This window comes from Hirundo rustica, chromosome 17, assembly GCF_015227805.2.
Source record: "Hirundo rustica isolate bHirRus1 chromosome 17, bHirRus1.pri.v3, whole genome shotgun sequence".
NCBI classification, from domain to species: Eukaryota; Metazoa; Chordata; class Aves; order Passeriformes; family Hirundinidae; genus Hirundo; species Hirundo rustica.
Genome location: NC_053466.1, coordinates 6641913 through 6660551, shown reverse-complemented (window position 1 = coordinate 6660551; position 18639 = coordinate 6641913). Strand labels below are relative to the sequence as shown.

At 42.2% G+C, this 18639-nt stretch overlaps 1 protein-coding gene across 18 annotated transcripts in view; it reads right to left on the bottom strand.

Moving 5' to 3' along the window:
• FBRSL1 (fibrosin like 1) overlaps positions 1-18639 on the bottom strand; it is a 503813-nt gene that overhangs the window by 161803 nt on the left and 323371 nt on the right. For all 18 annotated transcript variants that reach the window (XM_040080795.2, XM_040080801.2, XM_040080796.2 and 15 more), the window contains one exon: positions 8519-8548. In XM_040080795.2, the coding sequence (XP_039936729.1) occupies positions 8519-8548 (30 nt within the window). The remainder of the gene's footprint in view (positions 1-8518; positions 8549-18639) is intronic.

The following is an 18639-nucleotide window of genomic DNA, read 5'->3' as shown; positions in this document are numbered from 1 at the left end:
TGATGGCAAAGATTTTGTTTTGTTTCTGTTTCCCCTAAGAAAGGCAAGAAGGTTAGTAAGTCTTTAAACTCTCAGTTCTTATGGCTGTTAATATTTCACATTGCCAGCAGGGAAAGGAATTAAAACTGCCAGTAGCTATCCAGATAGATTTTAAAATCCCCTTCCCTCCCCCTTTCTCTCTGCCTCCCTCAGCTTCAGAGGATATTTTCCCCGCAAATTGGTTTTAAATTAAGGAAGGTGATGAAGGCAATGTGCCGTCTCAGCATTTTCCCAGGTGCACTTAATCTAATTTCATTAAGGAGATCAGGACAGATGATCGCTACAGTTGAAACATTAAGTCTGTCCATTTTTGTATAAAAAAACCATTAAGTCTGTCAAAGTGTCGGCGGGTGGGCTGTTTATTATTGGAGATGAAGGCATGCTTTGCTTCCCCAATAAACTGTCAGGAGTAGTAAACCACAAATTAAGTCAGCTGCTGCCAAAGATTTAGGGAAAGATCTCCAACTAATTTTGACACAGGTGTGGCAAAGGCCAAGGAAAGGCTTGGAAATCTTGGGGACAGAACCTGTTATGTGTGTTTGAGATACTTCAATCTGACCATCGAAGAGTAGAAGACTGGGCAGCAGTGGGTATGATCAAGACCTGCTGATGCTTCTGGGACTCCAGACAGAGCTGATGGGAGCTGTGCTGCACCTTGTGCCCCAGAGCACAACCTGCAGAGTTCGCCTTAAGCAGACAAGAACTCATAAAAGCTTCATTGAAGCCACTGCTCTGTTTTGAACTTATGCATAGCTCTGACTGAAATGTAGAATCACATTCCTCAGTCAGTCACACAGGTATCAAACAAAATTAGCAGAAACTCATCAAAATGCAGAAACTTTGGAAGACCAAGAGCCGTAACAGGTATCAAGTGAAGCTTTCAGATACTACAAAACAAAATGTGAGCCATTTGCTAAGGAGAACATTTCCCTTCTCAAGAAAAATGCAGCTGGGTAGAAGTTGGTACTAAAGACCATCAGAAAACATACACAAACTTTACAGTACACACAGAGAAACTAACAATGACTAATATGGAATCAGAAGTGACATTCTAATCTGAATTTCGTGATGAAGGAAAAGTAACATGTTTGCAGATAATGCACTTTGAGCATCAGCAGTAGGCAGAGCAGAGGAAGGTTCATTTTTCTACCCCAGGTGCAGCCAGGGCAGGAACAGAGCTCACCTGAGCTGTATCCTTTATTTAAAGCTGTATCCTTCATCCTTTATTCCTGCCCAGGGGAATCAGTGCTGCACATTGTGCCCTTCTGTATTACTTAACCTGGCAAACGATTTTGGAGCACAGGAATGAGAAACGCTGCAAGGCAAATGAGGGCCCGCAATTGTGGCTATTGGAGCATGCACCCTCCAGAATTCTCATCTCCTTGGCATCTTTATGGTTAATTATACAATTCGGTTTAATTAATTGAATTGCCTAACTCAATTGCCAATTCCTATCACCCGCCTGCTCTGTTATGTTCTATCTGATCACCTTCCAAGGAGTTACTGCCATTGCACAGGCAGCCCTTTGGAGCTCAGACTACCTTATAATGTTATAATTGTGTTTCTTGATGTGGGCACACAGCTGTACACAACTGCTCTCTTCTCTGTTGCCTCACATCTTAAAAGTTTCCTCACAAGGCCCCTGGTAAGATAAGAAAATGTTCCTGGATGGGGAACTGGAACAGGGAGATGCTAAACAATGGAAATAGCAGAGAGCCAGGGACATGCTGACTGCCAGCAAAAGAACTGGTATTATCCTGTTGTGCCCAAGAGCTCTCCATAAGATCTCTTCAAACCTTTTATGTGAGTTAATGATGGATTTTTTTTAAAATTTTTTTAGCAAACTAGAATGCTCTTCTCATTGTTTGCTCTGAAACCTCTTTTCTACGTTTTCAGGAATGAATATGGGCACCACAGACTGTGATGACTCAGCTTCTTATATACAGACTAATGTACTTAAAATTTGAGTTTTTGTCTGGATATGAGAAAAACACAAAATCTCAGTAGGAGGGGAGCACATTGGTGCTGAAGCTTTGACTCTGTTTCATTTTTTAAACCGCGTTCTTGCTTTATTTAAATATAAAGGTCAAGAAGGGCTATTATTACTAATAATATTTACCAGAGCTGTAGTTGAGAAGCATAACTTGGAAGGCTCTTCTCCCTCTGGAAGGACTTGCAGGGCTTAACTCAACTGCCTCAAGTCTCAGTGGGAACCTTTGTGTCTGCTCCACGCACATGGTGGGTGGAATGATGGAAGCCCAGGGCATGCCAAGTCTCTCCCCCATCTGGCATTTCCCAAAGAGCAACTGAGTGAACTGGGTGTGCAGTGGGCTTAAAGGATGCTATTTTTCTGGTAAATCTATTCATGCAGAACGATGAAATAAATTCACTGAGTGGTGAATTTCTGTCTTCCTGTACTGGCAGCAACATTACATTTGCCTGTTTATAGCACCCAAATCTTTCAAGGGCTACAAGGTTATTTTAAATTCAATATTTTGATATTGTTTAAAAAGCAGATCTGTTTTTAATAACAACATGCAGATTGTCTGTAAAACAGAGGCTTTCTTCCATCAAGAGAACTAACAGCCTTTACCCAGTTATTGCTACATGGGAGGGAGCTTTCTCACTAGTTTTCACTCTGTTATCACTGGGTTTTGTGCCTGTAAGAAATAAACCTGAGCAGGAGCACTGATTCTGTGCATGCATGCACATGTGTATATGCAATACTACTGCAGGATGCTCAGCCTGCAGCCGAGCCCAGCCACACACTTCCCCAAGGACATGCAGCACTGCTGCCCATAAGCCAGAGCATCCTATGGTAAAAACCACTTCAGTTCTGTCTGAGAACCCAGCTGGGAAGTAACTGGCAAACAGAGATTTCTCATTATTAGCCACAGCTGAAAACTGTCATGGACTGAAGTGCAATGCTAACAGAAGTGCAAATACTGCCATGTGAAAGCCCTCAGTTCAATTCCATGTTTGATCTTTTCCTTCTGCTGCAACCAGTACAAATCTCAATTTCTGGAAAAGTACCAAGTTTAATTTCTCAGAGAAAAGGACAATCAAATGACGGACAAAACCAGTTTGGGGACCTGGGTAGCCTTCAAAAATAGCAAGTAACAGATTATCTGACATGGGAACTAAACTTCCAGCCTCACAAAAACAAATCAGATGGAACCCACTTTTTTCCATTGCCAGATAAAATGTAACGAGCAGAGGAAGAGAAGCCTCCAGCAACAGCGCTGGAGGGGGCTTTTCTTACTGCTGAGTAATCTCATACACAAACACACACACACAGAGTGACCATTCCTGCTAGAGCAACTCCTAGACCTCTCTTCATTATTGCATCTGTTTCTCCTGCTGCCTGAACTATGATTTTTCCTGTGGGCTTGTGGATACCCTTTCAAGGTCAACACAGCGGAAACAACAGAGATAATTTCATCCCCCAGATCTTCCACACAGTTTATTATTCTCATTGCTTCTACTCTTATCACCTCCATCTCTCAGTCAAGCCCACATTTCTCAGCACTCCCTTTGACTCACAATACTCCTGGCATCAAAATATTCAACCTATGCTTTAAGTCCTGTACATCCTTGTTCTCTGTAACATAATGAGCAGCTTCTGTTTATCCACACAACTACATTCTTGGTCAAGCTACCTCACCTACTTCATTTACCATTTTGTCTTTCCTTTGGTGACAGCAGATGTAACTGCGTCCTTGTGCCAAGGAAAAGTTGCTGCAAGATCATTTTCCTAGTCTGTGGCTTTGCTTCCCACACAGCTTCTCGCCTCCTGAATGGCAAACTATCACTCTTTGTGTTTTGACTCTTTCACAGCTTCTCTCTTCTTCCCAAAACTGACATTCAGCACTGGTGTAAACTTTCCTTTCTCACTGGTCTGATTCAATCGCCCCCTTGTTAAACTTTCAAATAAGCACCTCCTCACTACTTACCACTGTGCCTTTTGCTACAGAGAATAACTTCCCATTCAGAGCCATAAAGCTACCTGACTTTCCCTCTCAAAAGCCTCCTAAAACCTTAATACCTACAAATACCTCCTTTAGATTAATGCCTACGAAATCCAGGCTGGACAAGATGAGGTTGGTGGCATACTGAAATAGTGCTGCTGCTGACAGTGTCCCCCCACTCACCTGGGTCCCTTCTCTCTCATCTCATCCTTAAGCCACGAGCTGGTCTGTGTTTTCACAGCACGCAGCAGGATGGGAACGGGAACCCAGCCTCAGGTGGAGGGATCACAGCACCACAGTGCTGCTCCCCTCCCATCTATCACAGGTTAAACTGCACCTGTCCTCGTGTTGCAGCCGACTTCCAGGCACCGACTGGGACGCTGGGATTAGCAAACTACAGCATGGCAAGGCTGATTCACGCTGCCACAAACACAGCCTAAGGAACTCAGCGGGCTGCTGCAGAGTCATGAGAAAAAAAAGGCTTCAAAACTTTTCGTCTCCACCTTGGATTTAACTTTACTGGTCTCAGAGGTTGCTTGCTATAGCTAAAACATAAACTACAGAACAAATATACAGTAGATACTGACTGAATTTAGAAATACGGCTCCATTTTTTTGCACATCTTAGCACCACATTAAATGAAGAATGCTTGATATCTAACCCCTGATTTGGAGAGCTCACTTACACAGCGGGGCCATGTAATTAAGCTGACAACCCACAATTTCACACAGGGCAGACAGAAGTCCAAGACTGAAAGAGCATGAACACTGAATTACTTTTAAAGAAAGAAACGGGCGCCTTTTTTAATGCAATCCTGAGCACTGTTATTAAAAAAATGAGAGCAACATTTTGGAGTAACGAGCAGAGATTACTCATTCCCTTGTTTTACACGAGTTGACTTTTGGCTTTCTGCAGAATACCATTTAACAGAGCACATTACCAAGCTGCTAGCCACTTTTCACAGTGATGCTAAAGCAGGTAAGAGACAATAAGTGGAACTGTTGATGGTTTATATTACTCTATTATGTTAATGTTCACTAAAGTATGCCATAAGCTCTCTCATTACATGTGTATAAACCAATTCTCTGTGGTGTTATTCCTGTGCTAAATGCTATAACTACATAAATCTTGAATTAATGGAGACTTTATAGTTCCTGAAAATGAAGGGTAATTGCTATCTGTTAATGCTGTTGTTGCTATTAAAGGAAGTATATATTTTCAGTAACAATGTTTATGGACCGTGAGCTTCACATCTCAGCTACTGCACAGAGAAGAGACAGTGTAATCCAAGTATCAGACTGACTCCCTTTCTCTCCCTCCTCCCTCTCAAAAAGCACAGTATCATTTCCACAGCTTCAGCAAGCAACACTGCAATCCTCCTTACAACTGCAGAGCCCAAACCAATGTCCCTCGCTAAACACAGAGTAAAGGAAACAGGATTTGCATTTCTATCTCTGGGAACACATGATTTGCTAAGTTTCTCGCTTGGTTAAATGGCTGGACAGCTCACTTTATTAGTTTGGGTATCTCGAACAGTTCTGTGAGAAGTGCATGGTGACAGAATGATAGGTGTGAGAAAGCATCATCCCACTTACTTCCTCTGAGATTTCAGCAGTGATGCAGAAGTGAAAGGCTATACTTGGCCAGAGCCAGTTCTCAGAAAGTAGATGGGATTGACAAGTCCCCAGCCTTGAGCTCCTCTTCCCCGATTATTAAAAACAGCAGTGCAATGTTTGGAAACACTCACGATCTGCTGTGAAACTGTACCTTGCACTAAAGTAATGGCTCCTCTTTCTGATACACTGTACATGTGACTGACTATGCTCAATTGCTTTTCTCCCCTGGAGCCCTGCACAAGGGAAAAAACCAAACCATCAGGAGTGTGTTTATATTTTACAATGCAGCGAGGGTAAAACCTTAATTTTACTCTAACGTCTATGTTTGAAAACATTAGGAGCTCAATAGCCCATACACCTATGAACTAAATAAATAGTGGGTAATTACTAGCATGGTACAGAAAGAGAAGTAGGAGGTGGAAAATTTCAGTTTTGCTTCTAGCTCAGTCGCTGACTCAGTTTGTACTTGTACATGAACTTTTTTTTGTCTGCTTTCCTCGTGAGTTTTATGCAGGCAACACTGCCCCGCTGTTTATGACTAACAAAAAAATGTTATGCAAATCAAAAGTACATTACTAATTCCTGCCCTGCCCTTCCTTCGTGCGACTGTGTGTAGGAGTACCTTGAAAAAGCTGGTTCTTGCTGACCAGGCAGCAGAGCAGCATTGCTCTGTAGCAGAGGGGAAAGAAGCCGACCCATCACGTAATTTGGGAAGGCCGGTGCTGGGCTGGGCACCAGCCCAGCCAGTATGTTGAATATTCCATCTGGCTGCAATAGCCTGGGAGCATGAGCAGGAGATACATTTTGCCATCACATGAAGGAGGAAAATGAGTGTAGTCCCTCAGGACAGTTACACCAAAATTTTTATAGCTCTTTGTTGCATCAGTCAGGTTAAGTTTCAGGCAAGCACTGAATGAGTTTCCAGGGGAGTGTAGCACGTCAGGTATCAGCAGAGCGAGTCAGGCTGCCCCTGTGTTACCCAACTGGAAGGCAATGTTGCACTTACATTTATCCCCATGAAAGGTTTGAAGCATCTTCACTTCAACCCTGGTGAGTTTACGTGCCTGTGCCCACATCTTTGCTGACAAGAAAAGCAACCCCACTCAACTCCAGAGACCTATTTAATAGAACCATGTCATGTTTCACATCTCTGCAGATCAGGCAAGAGATACAAAGATGATGATCTTGTGCTGCTCTCCTTATGAAGAAAATAAATGTTATTATTAAGGCAGAGTCACCTTAAGGAGAAGGTAGCTGTGAAATAGGTGAGCCTAGAAGGTCAAATTACAGTTACAGAAATGTAAAGAAATGTCATATTAATGGTAAGGAACACTATAATAGCCTTTCATTTGCTTTGTAAAGGACAGCAAGTTACCAGCCAAACACAATGCAGCTTCCTCTGAAGGTAACCTCAGATCCCACATTCTGAAAGCTAATCAATGTTGTTCAGATTTCAATTTCTTCTCTACAAGGTGAAGTCAAACCTAATCTAACAAACGTCAGTCTCAGATGTAATGCCGCTAGCTGGGTCTACCAGTGTAATTTAGATAATCATTAATAGCATAGCTGTATAATAAAACTACATGTCACTTACAACTTCATCTGAGGTTTGACTGGCAGATCTTTAAACAGTTTTCTAAGTGATTGCTTTTACTTCCTTTGATTGGGCAGTCTGAGAAATGTTTTAACCCCACGGTATCTAAGCTTTTAGGGAATAATATTTCATCCTCACCACCCCTGCTGTCAGCTCTGCTGCTGTGTAACCTTGTAAGAAACAGAACTTGGGGAGAGGGGTGGTTCCAGGAAGTGACTTTATACACAGATACACATATAAATCTAAAATAATATAAAATAAAATATGTACAGTTTCTTTCATTCAACACACACGATTTAAATATTGCTCTTCAATCAAGCCTTCATCTCAAAACACAGCTTTTGCCATACTCCAAGGAGATTTAGTATCTGATGGGATTTTTAAAGAAGAAGTTGAAGAAACCCTAATGTTTCTAAAGCTCTAACAGTACTAACAAAAAGCAAAAGACTTAACCAGGAGAAGCTTGCAGAGTAGTCTCTTGAACTCATGGTAACCTCTGATGCAGCTGGGTGTGCTGCTGAGCACACAGGGCTATCTGAAGTCAGCCTTTACTTGTGTAATGCTGATCCAGGAGAAAACTCTGTGCCACAGCTTCTCATGAATGAATTCAGGAGACTGGACAGCCAAAATATAATAAAGGTTTGATGAAGATCTGACCTGAGACTGCCAGAGGCCAGGTCTGATCTGCCAGAGGCTGGCAAGGAATACTCAGGTCTTTTATATATTTGATGTTTAAAAGCATGGTGCCACTGATGCTACACCTTGTCTGTTTTCCTTGTAGAGACGAACAAGAAATCCCCATACACAAAAACAAAACTGCAGCCTTTCAATGACCAACCTCTGTATTCCAAAGAAGGTCAGAAAAATCATTGCTCTGTGAGAAATATGCATGCAACATGACAAAACACTCCTTGACAGTTACCACACTGCCTTGGGAGGGCAGGTCCCATCCTCTAAACTGATTACAAAATTGACATCTTCAAAAGTTACTGTATATAAAATATGGGCTCCTGACAATTTATCAGAGGGAACTTCCTCTGAAACAGCACTAACGCTATAACTTGGGTCTTAAGAAATGCTCACATAATAATCAATAAAGACTATTATGTTAATGGGACTTTCTTTCCTGTAAACAGAAGCTAGTGAAGATCACAGAGCAGCTGATCTGATGCTTTTTCATTCAACTGTAGATATTTTTAAATTTGACATAAAAACTGGAGGAAAATGTTATTTTCAAATTCATTCATATTTTGACTATCAGGGACTTTCCAAGCATATGAAATAAGAAAATTCAGTCTTACCTTATCGTCAATATCGCTCTCGCTGTCACACTGTGGATTAGAGAGAGAAAAAAGGATTTTGAGAAACACCTTTACATATAGGGATCTTTTGCATCATCCTCTTAAATCTTTTGGATAGCTGTTTATGATGTTCACAGTTCAATGAAACACACTTTTGATGTTTGCAGTAATGCTTTTTACATTGCTAGCATAAACCAAAGCCAGATCTTCTTTTCTATGCATTTACGGTGTACTCTTACTTGGACGGGGGAAAGCAAACTTTAAACAAAAAAGACAATCAGTGATGCATTGTAACAACCACCGTAACATGAGTACCACAACAAAAAACATGCCTTTTTATCATCCCAAATTGTGGAATATATAGTAACAGTTTTGCACTGCTTCACCTTGATAAGCACTTTGTCATCTAACAAGGAAACTGTGAAACCGGCAATCAATTTTTAATTTAATGAGCGGTACCAAGAATAGTAATTAAAATACATCATAAATTCTGGTACATTTTTTAGTTTGAATGAGATCACAATCCCAGGAGGAAGTGTTTACTTAAAGAGTTTTGGAGCGCAATCTCTTTCAGGCTCTGAAATCGAAACGCTCTACTTTCACAGCACAAATGATGGAAATGTTCAGTTTGAGCACTGAACATTTCAGGACATGCACATCTTGCTGGCTGGAGCTCAGAAAGGTTTACAGTTGCTAATGGAAGTAAATCTCTTGGTGTGTGCTATGCTGACAGAAATGGTCAGTGTGCTCTGTAGCTTTGGTGCCCCATAGGAATTTTCTCCTTCATCCAGCTGCTGATGGGGATAGCCTGGTGGGTTTCTGTAACTGGCAGCACCCTATAGAGTTCACTGGGTCAACAAGAGGGGACACTGCAAGCCAGCAGTGACAAGCTCCAAATGTGGAAATGGTCCATGACAATGCACATGCTTCGCTGTAATGAATGTAAAAGAAGAAATAGATCTGTTTGGTCATTTTGTCCAGATTTTCTCCTGAAGTGGGGAAGCAGGATCCTTCCTGTCACATTCTTTTATCCTCAAGTCACACAGTAGAAATTTCAGCTGTTACATTCTTAGTTTTCTGCTAATTTATGAGAGAATATTTCATCTCTTCTTCTATTTGGCACATGGAATAATTGACCCTAAATAGTTGAGGAACCTTTTATTTTTAAATTCTCTGAGACACACAAACAGCCCCAATATATTGGAGGAATCTCCCACAGTGATGCTGCAGTGAAGAGTGCTCAGCTTTGCAACTGACACCTTATTCCAATTTTACTGCAGTGAAAATACTTAGTTTAAGGAATCTGTTTTTCTATAGTCTTGACTAAGCAGAACTCTCAGTTTTCTCTCAAAAGAAAACCATTTTACACTGCACCACATGATCCGTAGCGTGTCTTTCACAGAGAAATCCAACTGTTTAGTAGGATGTGCACAGATCTGGCTGTATGTGTAACTATTCTGGAAAAGAAAGAACCTAAAGAAAAATGGAAGAAGTAATAGGACACCGCCTTGCAGGGGCCAGGAGCTGTGGGTGGGCAAGTTCTATGGCAATAACACCAGCAAACTGCACAATTGCTTTATAGTAGGCAAGAACATCAGATAGCCATGTCTTTAGTAAATACCTTGCCATAAGCCATTTGTGCCTTTTCCGTGACTTTTATTCTGTCACTGACCTTTGTGAAAATTATTATATGAAACACAGTTTCTGTTTTTTTCACAAACCAAAAGTAAAATCAATCCTGACAAATCGCCATGAGCAGCCCTCTGCTGACTTCCCCAAACCCGTGTCACGCAACCACAAACAATTGCAGGTGTCTGCTCTGGGCTTGCAATGGGACTAATTGTCCATCAGACTGAGACACTGTGAAACAGTTTGCTGGGCAAAGGCTGCCCCAGTACCTGCTGCATTTCTGCTTGCTCAAGACAGCGATAATTCACGCTGACAGGGAAACACATTCAATCAAAACTGGAGTGGGGGAAGATGCAGTCACAGCAGCCCACTTCTTATTATTTACATGCTCCTGAGAAACACTGGCTGAGCGGAGGGAAGCCTTTCACCTCCACCCAGGGGGAGCTCAAATCAAGCCCTAATGCTACAGGGACTGCGCATTCCCCCAAATTATCGGCACAATGGAGTGGGTCACAAAGACCCTGTTATTTTACCCTTTAAAACCTGTCTGTGCAAAAGTATCCGAAGCTACCATTTTAATCTTGGTGCTCATTTAACATTAACACTCGTATTTTAAATGAAGAATATTCTGACGATGTGATTCATCGTTCAGACTAAAGCATGCTACAGTAGAATTACAGCTATTGCAAGAACGGCATAAAAAGAAGTTAGCACACTTAGCCAAGGGTTTCTTCAAATTGTATGTTTAGGCAGTATCAACACAAATTTTAATTCTAACAGGGGCTTAAAAATTATAAACTGCAGCAATAAAATACCCAAATAAATTAAACTTTGAAATCCGCTGACTAGAAAGCATTCAAAATTATCACTAAATCTCCTAGGCTTTTGCCTACGAGTCCTGGTTTAATAAAACCTCAGTACTGTAAACATTACCAAATTTAGCTTAAAAATATTTGAGATGTAAACCACTTTTTTGAACTTTAGTAACCAATATTATTCAAATACAAGGTAGTATTTTAGTCCTTTCTGTTTTTGTAACAAAACTTGTCTTCCTATTTCTTACTGCATTATGATGTTTTAAAAAAAAGAGAGGGTTTTTCTTGTTGAAACCAGATTTGACCTCCAAAATTTGTATACCTATAATGAGTATAAAACACTTACAGATGGTTTACATTAATAAAAGGTGCAGAATTGCTGTATTTAGATGCCTAATTTTGCTTTGTACCAACATGCAACTTTGTCTCATGTAGATAAGCAAAAGTTGCAAAAATCCAGTGAACCATCAAATCCACATGCTAGATTTTATAAACAGACAAATGAATGAAGCAAACATCTGCTCTCTGAGGATACATTTTTTCCCCATTCAGGATCTGTAAAGACTTCATAATTAATTGCTTTTAAAATGGAAAAGACAGCAAAGAATTTTGTTTCGTTTTAGCTTACATCTTCCTTGCTTTAATCATGATTGCATCAGTCTTGAAACTGCAGAAGGCAGCAGGGCTGTGGATGAAGATCCACACATGAATGTGGCTCTGTGTCCGCACAGAGCCTTCCGTGAAGCTGTGACTGCAAGATGAGTGGTTTGAAAACTGCATTTGTGGCAATGAGTTGCCTAATTTCTTGTATGCCTTGTGAAAACAAGTCCTGTGCCCCTCTGCAGCCACGTAGGATCACTCACGCACACGAACTGTCCCTTGGATTGGTTCCTACCTGGCTGTAAACCACCCAAATACTTATTTCAATGCATCTGAGAATGTTCCAAACTGGCTTACACGATGAGAGATCATGGGGAAGAATTAACACATTGATATTTTAAAAAAATTTGGGCTTCTGCTTAACGTACAAGAAAATAAAAACTTGAGACTCATGGCTACCAACCTATGCTAACCTCCCACCGACTCCTGAAGAAAATACAACCAGCTTTGGTGGAAAAAGCCCCAAGCTTCATAATTCCCACAGGTTTTCTCTGTTTTATGTAAAAGGAACAGGCTCCCACACTTGCATCAAGAAACAGGAACCCAGAGGTTGCTGAACGAGCAACAGCAAGAAAAACCAACAACAGCAAAACCAAACGGGCCCAGACAGAGCTGCGAAAAGCAGAAGCACTGCTGACCCCTCTCCCTTCCCTTGGCCAGGGCTGTGCGTGTTGAAAAGCCCCGGTTTCGAAGGGCTGGTTCAGCTTTTGTGGGAACAGCCTTCAGCCTCTGCACGCCTGCTCTCCTTCAGCCTCCTCCTCACCTCCGTCCTGGCAGAGCCCCGGCTCAGCACAGACTGAGGAAGGGACTTGCATCGCTGGGATGTTGAAATGAATAATGGAGTCACAGGAAAGACGTTGGTTTGGCCACAGAGGATTTTCTGTGTCTTAAAAGCCAACTTATCCCGTGTGAGGAGGAGGAGGAGGCCATGCTGCGCCCTGCGAAGGCTGAGGCCACCACCCGGCCAGGCTCACCTCCCACGCTGCTGTTGTTGGGGGACAAAAGCCCTTGTCAAAACAAAAAAAAAGTTAAAGAAAATGTGGAGAATGGCAACTGTTGAAAGCAACGGGGGCTCATTGAAAGACAAAAGCTTCAATTACCTGGATTTTTCTAAAGGCCTGTTAACACTCCTGGTCTGTAAGCAGGACTGTAAACAGCCATTGTACCGGGTTCATAAAGGCTCCTAAAAGGATTATTCACTGGGTCTTGCCAATTGCCTCTCAATTCCACCAAGAATGTTTGCAAAGTCGACCCCTAATTGTGCAGCTTTTTGGAAACAATTTCTTGCAGTGACAGATTCCAGTCGGAAGGAAGCCTCCCGTGAGATGAGGTTCGGCAGGAACGACAGAAAACTCAGGAATCACAGACAGAGCATCCATGTGCGTAGACTGGGCTTCTCATTTTTTTGATGCCTAGGGTGAAATCTCCCTTTTCAAGACCCCTCTCCACCATGGCTTTTCCACCAGGCAAGGAGCCGTGCCGCATTCCATCACCTGCTTCTACAAACCACCTCAAGAGGGGACAAAGATGGGTGCAGTAAAACAGGCAACAGCATATTTGGCAAAGGACCTTCTCTTACCATTAGACTGGCATCGAGCTCCTTACAACCTATATTAAAACTGTACTACAATTCTTGTTGTTTCCTGGTGAGTTTAGGAATCAGGAGAATGTCCTTTGACTCTTTTCTCACCCCCAATGTTTTAACTACTACATCATCCAGCTTTTCTTCATAAAATAAAAACACTACATTGATTAACTGACATCACAAAGTCATGTAAACTGTCTCATACCAGCAATAAGAGCTTCAAGAAATGGAAACAAAACCGACCAAATCTCCTAAGATTGCAACAAGATTGGCAATACCTGGATGTTATGTCACAATGGGTACAGAGAAGTACGGTTATTTCAAATGGAGCCACTTCCTCCAAGCTTTTGGGAAGTCACTTCAGCTTATCCACACAAACAGGGTTATCTCCTACTTCACTCAAACCCAGTGGTTTATGATTTAGATTGTGCCTATGCAGCCCCAAGGCTGTGGGCCCTGTTGTGCCAGACACTGTACAGTACAGGAGTTACAGGTTCCTGCCCAGACAGCTGAGAGAAAGGCTTGGTTTTTTTCCTCTCCACGTAAACACACATACCTATAGATATTATTCATATTATGATTAAGCAGAGGGTGATACACATCTAAGCTAGCCATGTGAAGAAACAGATCCCAGCCCAGAGGGATGTGTAATCAAATCAGTCTACCAGCAACTAGAACTGTCTGGGGAAGTGCAAGGCTGAGAGAAGAGGAGGCAAAAATATTAAATATACTGCCTGTAACATTACAATGAAAGCTGGCAGGGTGGAATACTTATGCAGGAAGTTGCACAGAATATATGAACAGTGTAGACACCTATGCAGCCTGCACACCCACTCCACAGCCAAGTTAACGCTATCTTCTTATTTCCAACCATATTTAGTTACTGAATTTTCTTTTAATAGCAAGGCTTGGGGAAATACTAAGTTTAAATCCCAGGTTGTTAATGTTTCTTTTAAAGGAAGGAGTAAAATCAAGCCTATTTTTAAGAGCCCTCCCTTCTCCATGCCCTCTGAGCTAACTTCCCAGGAGCAGTGGCAGTGCGTATGGATGCACGCTTGTGTGTGCAGGGGAGGGTGTTGTCTCCTATTAAGTCTGGCATCAGATTCATGTCTGCAGGGGCTTGCTTAAGATGATAGGAAGAGAGAGTTTTATCATGAGCCAGACTGACAGAAAAGCTTGCTAATGGGACTTGAGGCATACACAGGAAAGAAAGTGCCAAAACATTAAGCTACTGCCAAGTGTCAGAGGGCCACTGATTTATTGCAGCAATTTTGCCACTGTGTCCTTTATAAGGTCCCTCAAGTCCTTCCTCCTGGCAAGAAGCTGTGAGCTGCTGCAGCTCGGGGAGAAGTTTAGATCCAGAGCACAGAAAGTGTCCAAGCGAAAGGCGGGGGCCGGGGGGAGGACGGAAATCGAATGTTGACTTGAACTTGCCCCAGGCAGCAGAGTCCTCTTAGCTCCACTGCCTCCCTGACAGCTTGATGAAATGAGTCAGGGCCTCCCCATGGCTAGACCAGCTCAGGCTTCCAAGTGCCGGGGTAGAGCTGTAAGAAACAGATTGAGCCTCAGGGCAGCAATTTTTTTTTTTTTTTTTTCCCTTTCTCTCCTCAGCATTTGGCTGGGGGAAGGGGGAGGTTATGAGCACTACAGATGTATAGGCTGAGCCTTTGTCTGCAGAGGGGGAGGGCGAGGGGGAGAGAGAAGAACAGCAAGAGAGTATTAGCTATGGCAGCCGAGAATAGCCCAGAGCACTATAACTAATTTTGAGGGGCAGTGATGCATTGTACGGGCTATGTGCTGTTTGGTCTGAGGGGGCCCCTGTTGTGAAGCAGCAATCAAGAGGACATTTTGTTAAGTGACCAACAGCTGTCATCTGCAAGCCCAGAGTGAGGAAGGAGGGAGCAAAGGGAAGGGAAAAGGGGAAAAAAGAAAAAAGAAGAAGAAGAAAAAAAAGAACATTTGTCCCTTGGAGGCAGAGCACATTAATCCACCAATCTGCCACAGCTTTAACTCTAAACGTGCTCGGTGCCTCTGAAGACTCGAGCTCCACTCCATCAGCCACCTGGAGAGATGGGCACCTCTCGCCCTGCTCCAGCCTGCCGGATGCAGGGAGCTTCTCTACCTCTGTGGGTTGAGAAACCGACGCTAAAAATACTGTTTAAGTCTCTTTTCATTCCATAAAATTGAGTTGATCTGCTGCAGCTTAGGGTCAATCCCTCAAGGACTGTTTTTCCCCCCCTTCCCTTTTCCATAGCACTCATAAATTAATCAGGAAGACCCTGACTAAGTCATTTCATGCTGTACAACATAAAAGAAAGTCCCCTGATGATCCATGCAAGGATCTATTAAAAGCGGGAGGAGGGAGGGAGGAAGGGTTAGGGAAGAGGGAGAAAAAGGAGGGGGGAAAGGAAAAAATCTCAACCTTTTTGATATTTTAGGATAAAAGCTGGAGGACTTTGTTATGAATTCTAGCCAACATCAAAACACCTTAAATAATTCAAAGAACATGTTAAAGGGAAGAAGCTGAATGTTGCTCTGATGTTCAGTTGATGCAACGCAGAATATTACCCAAAACAGCACAGCCTGTTAAGGGAGACAGCAGCCTTGAGCATTTCAGTTCTTTAGAAAAATGTCAGAACCTGTAAAAATCATAATTTCCAGCAACTTTTTTTTTTTTTTTTTTTTTTTTTTTTTTTGCATGATATAAACTCAGCGAGACTGAAATGTAGGTTTCTGACAAGCTGTTAACAAGACAACTTTAGAAATCTGTCTGGAGCTCTCAGGGAGATGGGCTGCCATTTCACTGCTTCGAAGAAGTTCATGACATGACAAGCAAAAATCAGGGAACAGAGACCTAAAAACCACGGTGTAATTTTCATTTGCTTCTGTCGTGAAAGAATTCAAGCAGAAATATTAGAAGGCTGCACAACTAAAAAAGCCAGGAACTGGAAAATCATTGCTGTGGCTTGACAAGCACATCTTTTATGCTGAAAATGGTTTCTTTATTATTATACCTATACACAGGAAAGCACTTTGGAGAAAAAGGGATAATCACAAATTATTCCTTGAGATCTACAAAATGAGATCTACAGCTGCCTACTTTCCAGCCAAGTCTACAAATGACCTAGTTCAAGGGAGAGAGTGACCAACCCATCTTGAAAAAGCTAAAAGAGCAACCAGATTTCTCTTCGATCCCCACATCCCTGCCCTTCACCCCCGCCACAGGAAAGGTAGAAAGATCTTTCCATAGTGCAGTCTTTTACTGGAGCCTACACAGATGAATGTTGCTACCTAAATGCTCAATAAAGACACATTCATTAAAAATAGAAAAGTCAGCATCCAATGCCATCTACACACCAGAGTTTGGTCGCACACTCAGGAGAGGCCTTCTGGTCCGTTTACCATATTATACCTCCTATTTCAGGCCTTAATATGCCAGTAGAGTGCTTTGCCATAATTTTTGGATGATTTAATAATGCTCTTTCCAGAATCAATCTATTCTACTCAATGGTCAGAAAAAAAGTAGATTGATCGATCAATCGATCTATCCCCATATAATACACCTCTTTCAATATATAGTCTCTTTCACTTTCCCTTTCACTATTTGGACTCATTCTACCTATTTAATGGTAGGATGATGTAGCTGCCTGGAAGTCAATTTACTGACTGTGATTGACTCATTACATCTATGGTTGCAGAGTCTCAGCACCCTTGGGAAACCCAACATACAATTTTATGCTTAATTTCAGCCCATATTTTCCAAAAAAGAGAGTGATAGGACAATGCAGGAGGTAATTTTCACTTGTACTGTCTACCATTACACCAAAGAATAATGTGAATTATGGACCACACTTAGCCCAGCATTTGCAGGGATCACACAAATAATGAACTGAAGCTTTTTCACCTCCTTCCCATCTCTCCTTGTTTCCACACATCTCCGGTGGCGCACCCACAGCCACACTTGGGTAATTGAAAGAACAGTGCACGCAAAGTTGAATGGTTGACACTGCATTTCACCAATTTACAAAATAGAGGAAGCTCTGACAAGAAAAGGGATGCAGTCTGCTTCTCTTCTGAAGTACTCACAAGCTCTTTCACTCTTCCCTCGTTTGGGCATTGTGTCACCTGTCACTCATTTTCTTTTCATTAGACAGACTCTCTTGGAGACATTACAGAAGCTGTATTTGGGTTTTCACTAAGGAACCAGAGAAACACACATTACTTTCCAATTCTCTTGTTGTAGGCTGTGACTAACACCATGTGCTTCCAAGAGCAGAGTTACCTGGACACCCTGTCCCAGCTGCTTTGGATCCTCACACTCTACTGGGAGGAGCAGAAACCAAGATGGGACTTGCAGTGACTCACTGCACAGAGTAACTCTAATTTTGTTTAGTGCAAGGATGCCTAGATGATATGCCCAACAGAAGAAAAATGGCTTAAAGCCATTATTTATAACAATGAGAGGCTGCTGCTGTTTGGAGAGGGGGTTATAAGCTCTCTAAAATTAAGGAGTTCAGGACTTAATATGGATATAGTCAAAAGCCACTTTAACCATAATGAACTGTCTAGTAATTCCCCATTTACCATAAACATCAGTTTTCTCCTATTTGGATTGCAAATCTAGTCCATTACTATGCCGTATGTCCACATCGCTGTGGAGTCACCAAGAACTACTGGGCCAGTACACAAGAACAGAATTTGTTAAAGTACCCTCCTCTAAAGGAAAGCATTTAGTTATTCTCAGCCATGTGACTCCTTGGTATGTGACTCCGTTTGGGAGCTCCATTTACATATTTATTTAGTAGAGAACACGCATGGCTGTCTTCCCTCCGTGCAGAACCATTATGAGCGGCAGGAAGCTGTTAGAGCAGATTTCAGCATGGAACTCAGTAGGAAAGGCATTTCCAAATGCCTCCCCATCCTGCTTAATGACAGCCACCCTCTGGAATCAGGGTGATGGATTTCTGGTTATGAAAATTGCTGTGGTTTCTTACAGCTCATTCACATGAACGTTTATTTTATTTCATTTATAAATTTAATTTCTTTATGTATATATTTACACACACACACTTTTTCTCATGCTGCCCACTTCCTTTCCTCCTTACTCCTCTCTTTAAGTCCAAGTGGTGCAGCAACAAAAGAACACACCGGGTTATGCATGAAGACACCCATCCGAGAACCCTAAAGTTCCCCCACAGGTACATTACAGCTTTTTGCATTCAAATTCAAGCTGAAGGCCCCCAAATGTCTAGCGTGAATGTTCAGAAGTGGGGACTAACTTTAGAATCAGAGCTGACATGACTCAGATATGAAGACAAATCTCTACTGTGCCTTGTAATCACTTAGGCTGGACCTGGCAGGAGGAGTGGCTGAAGCCTGGCTGAGTTCAGGTGGGTGAAGCTGGGCTGACCAGCTACACACCTGGAAACGCA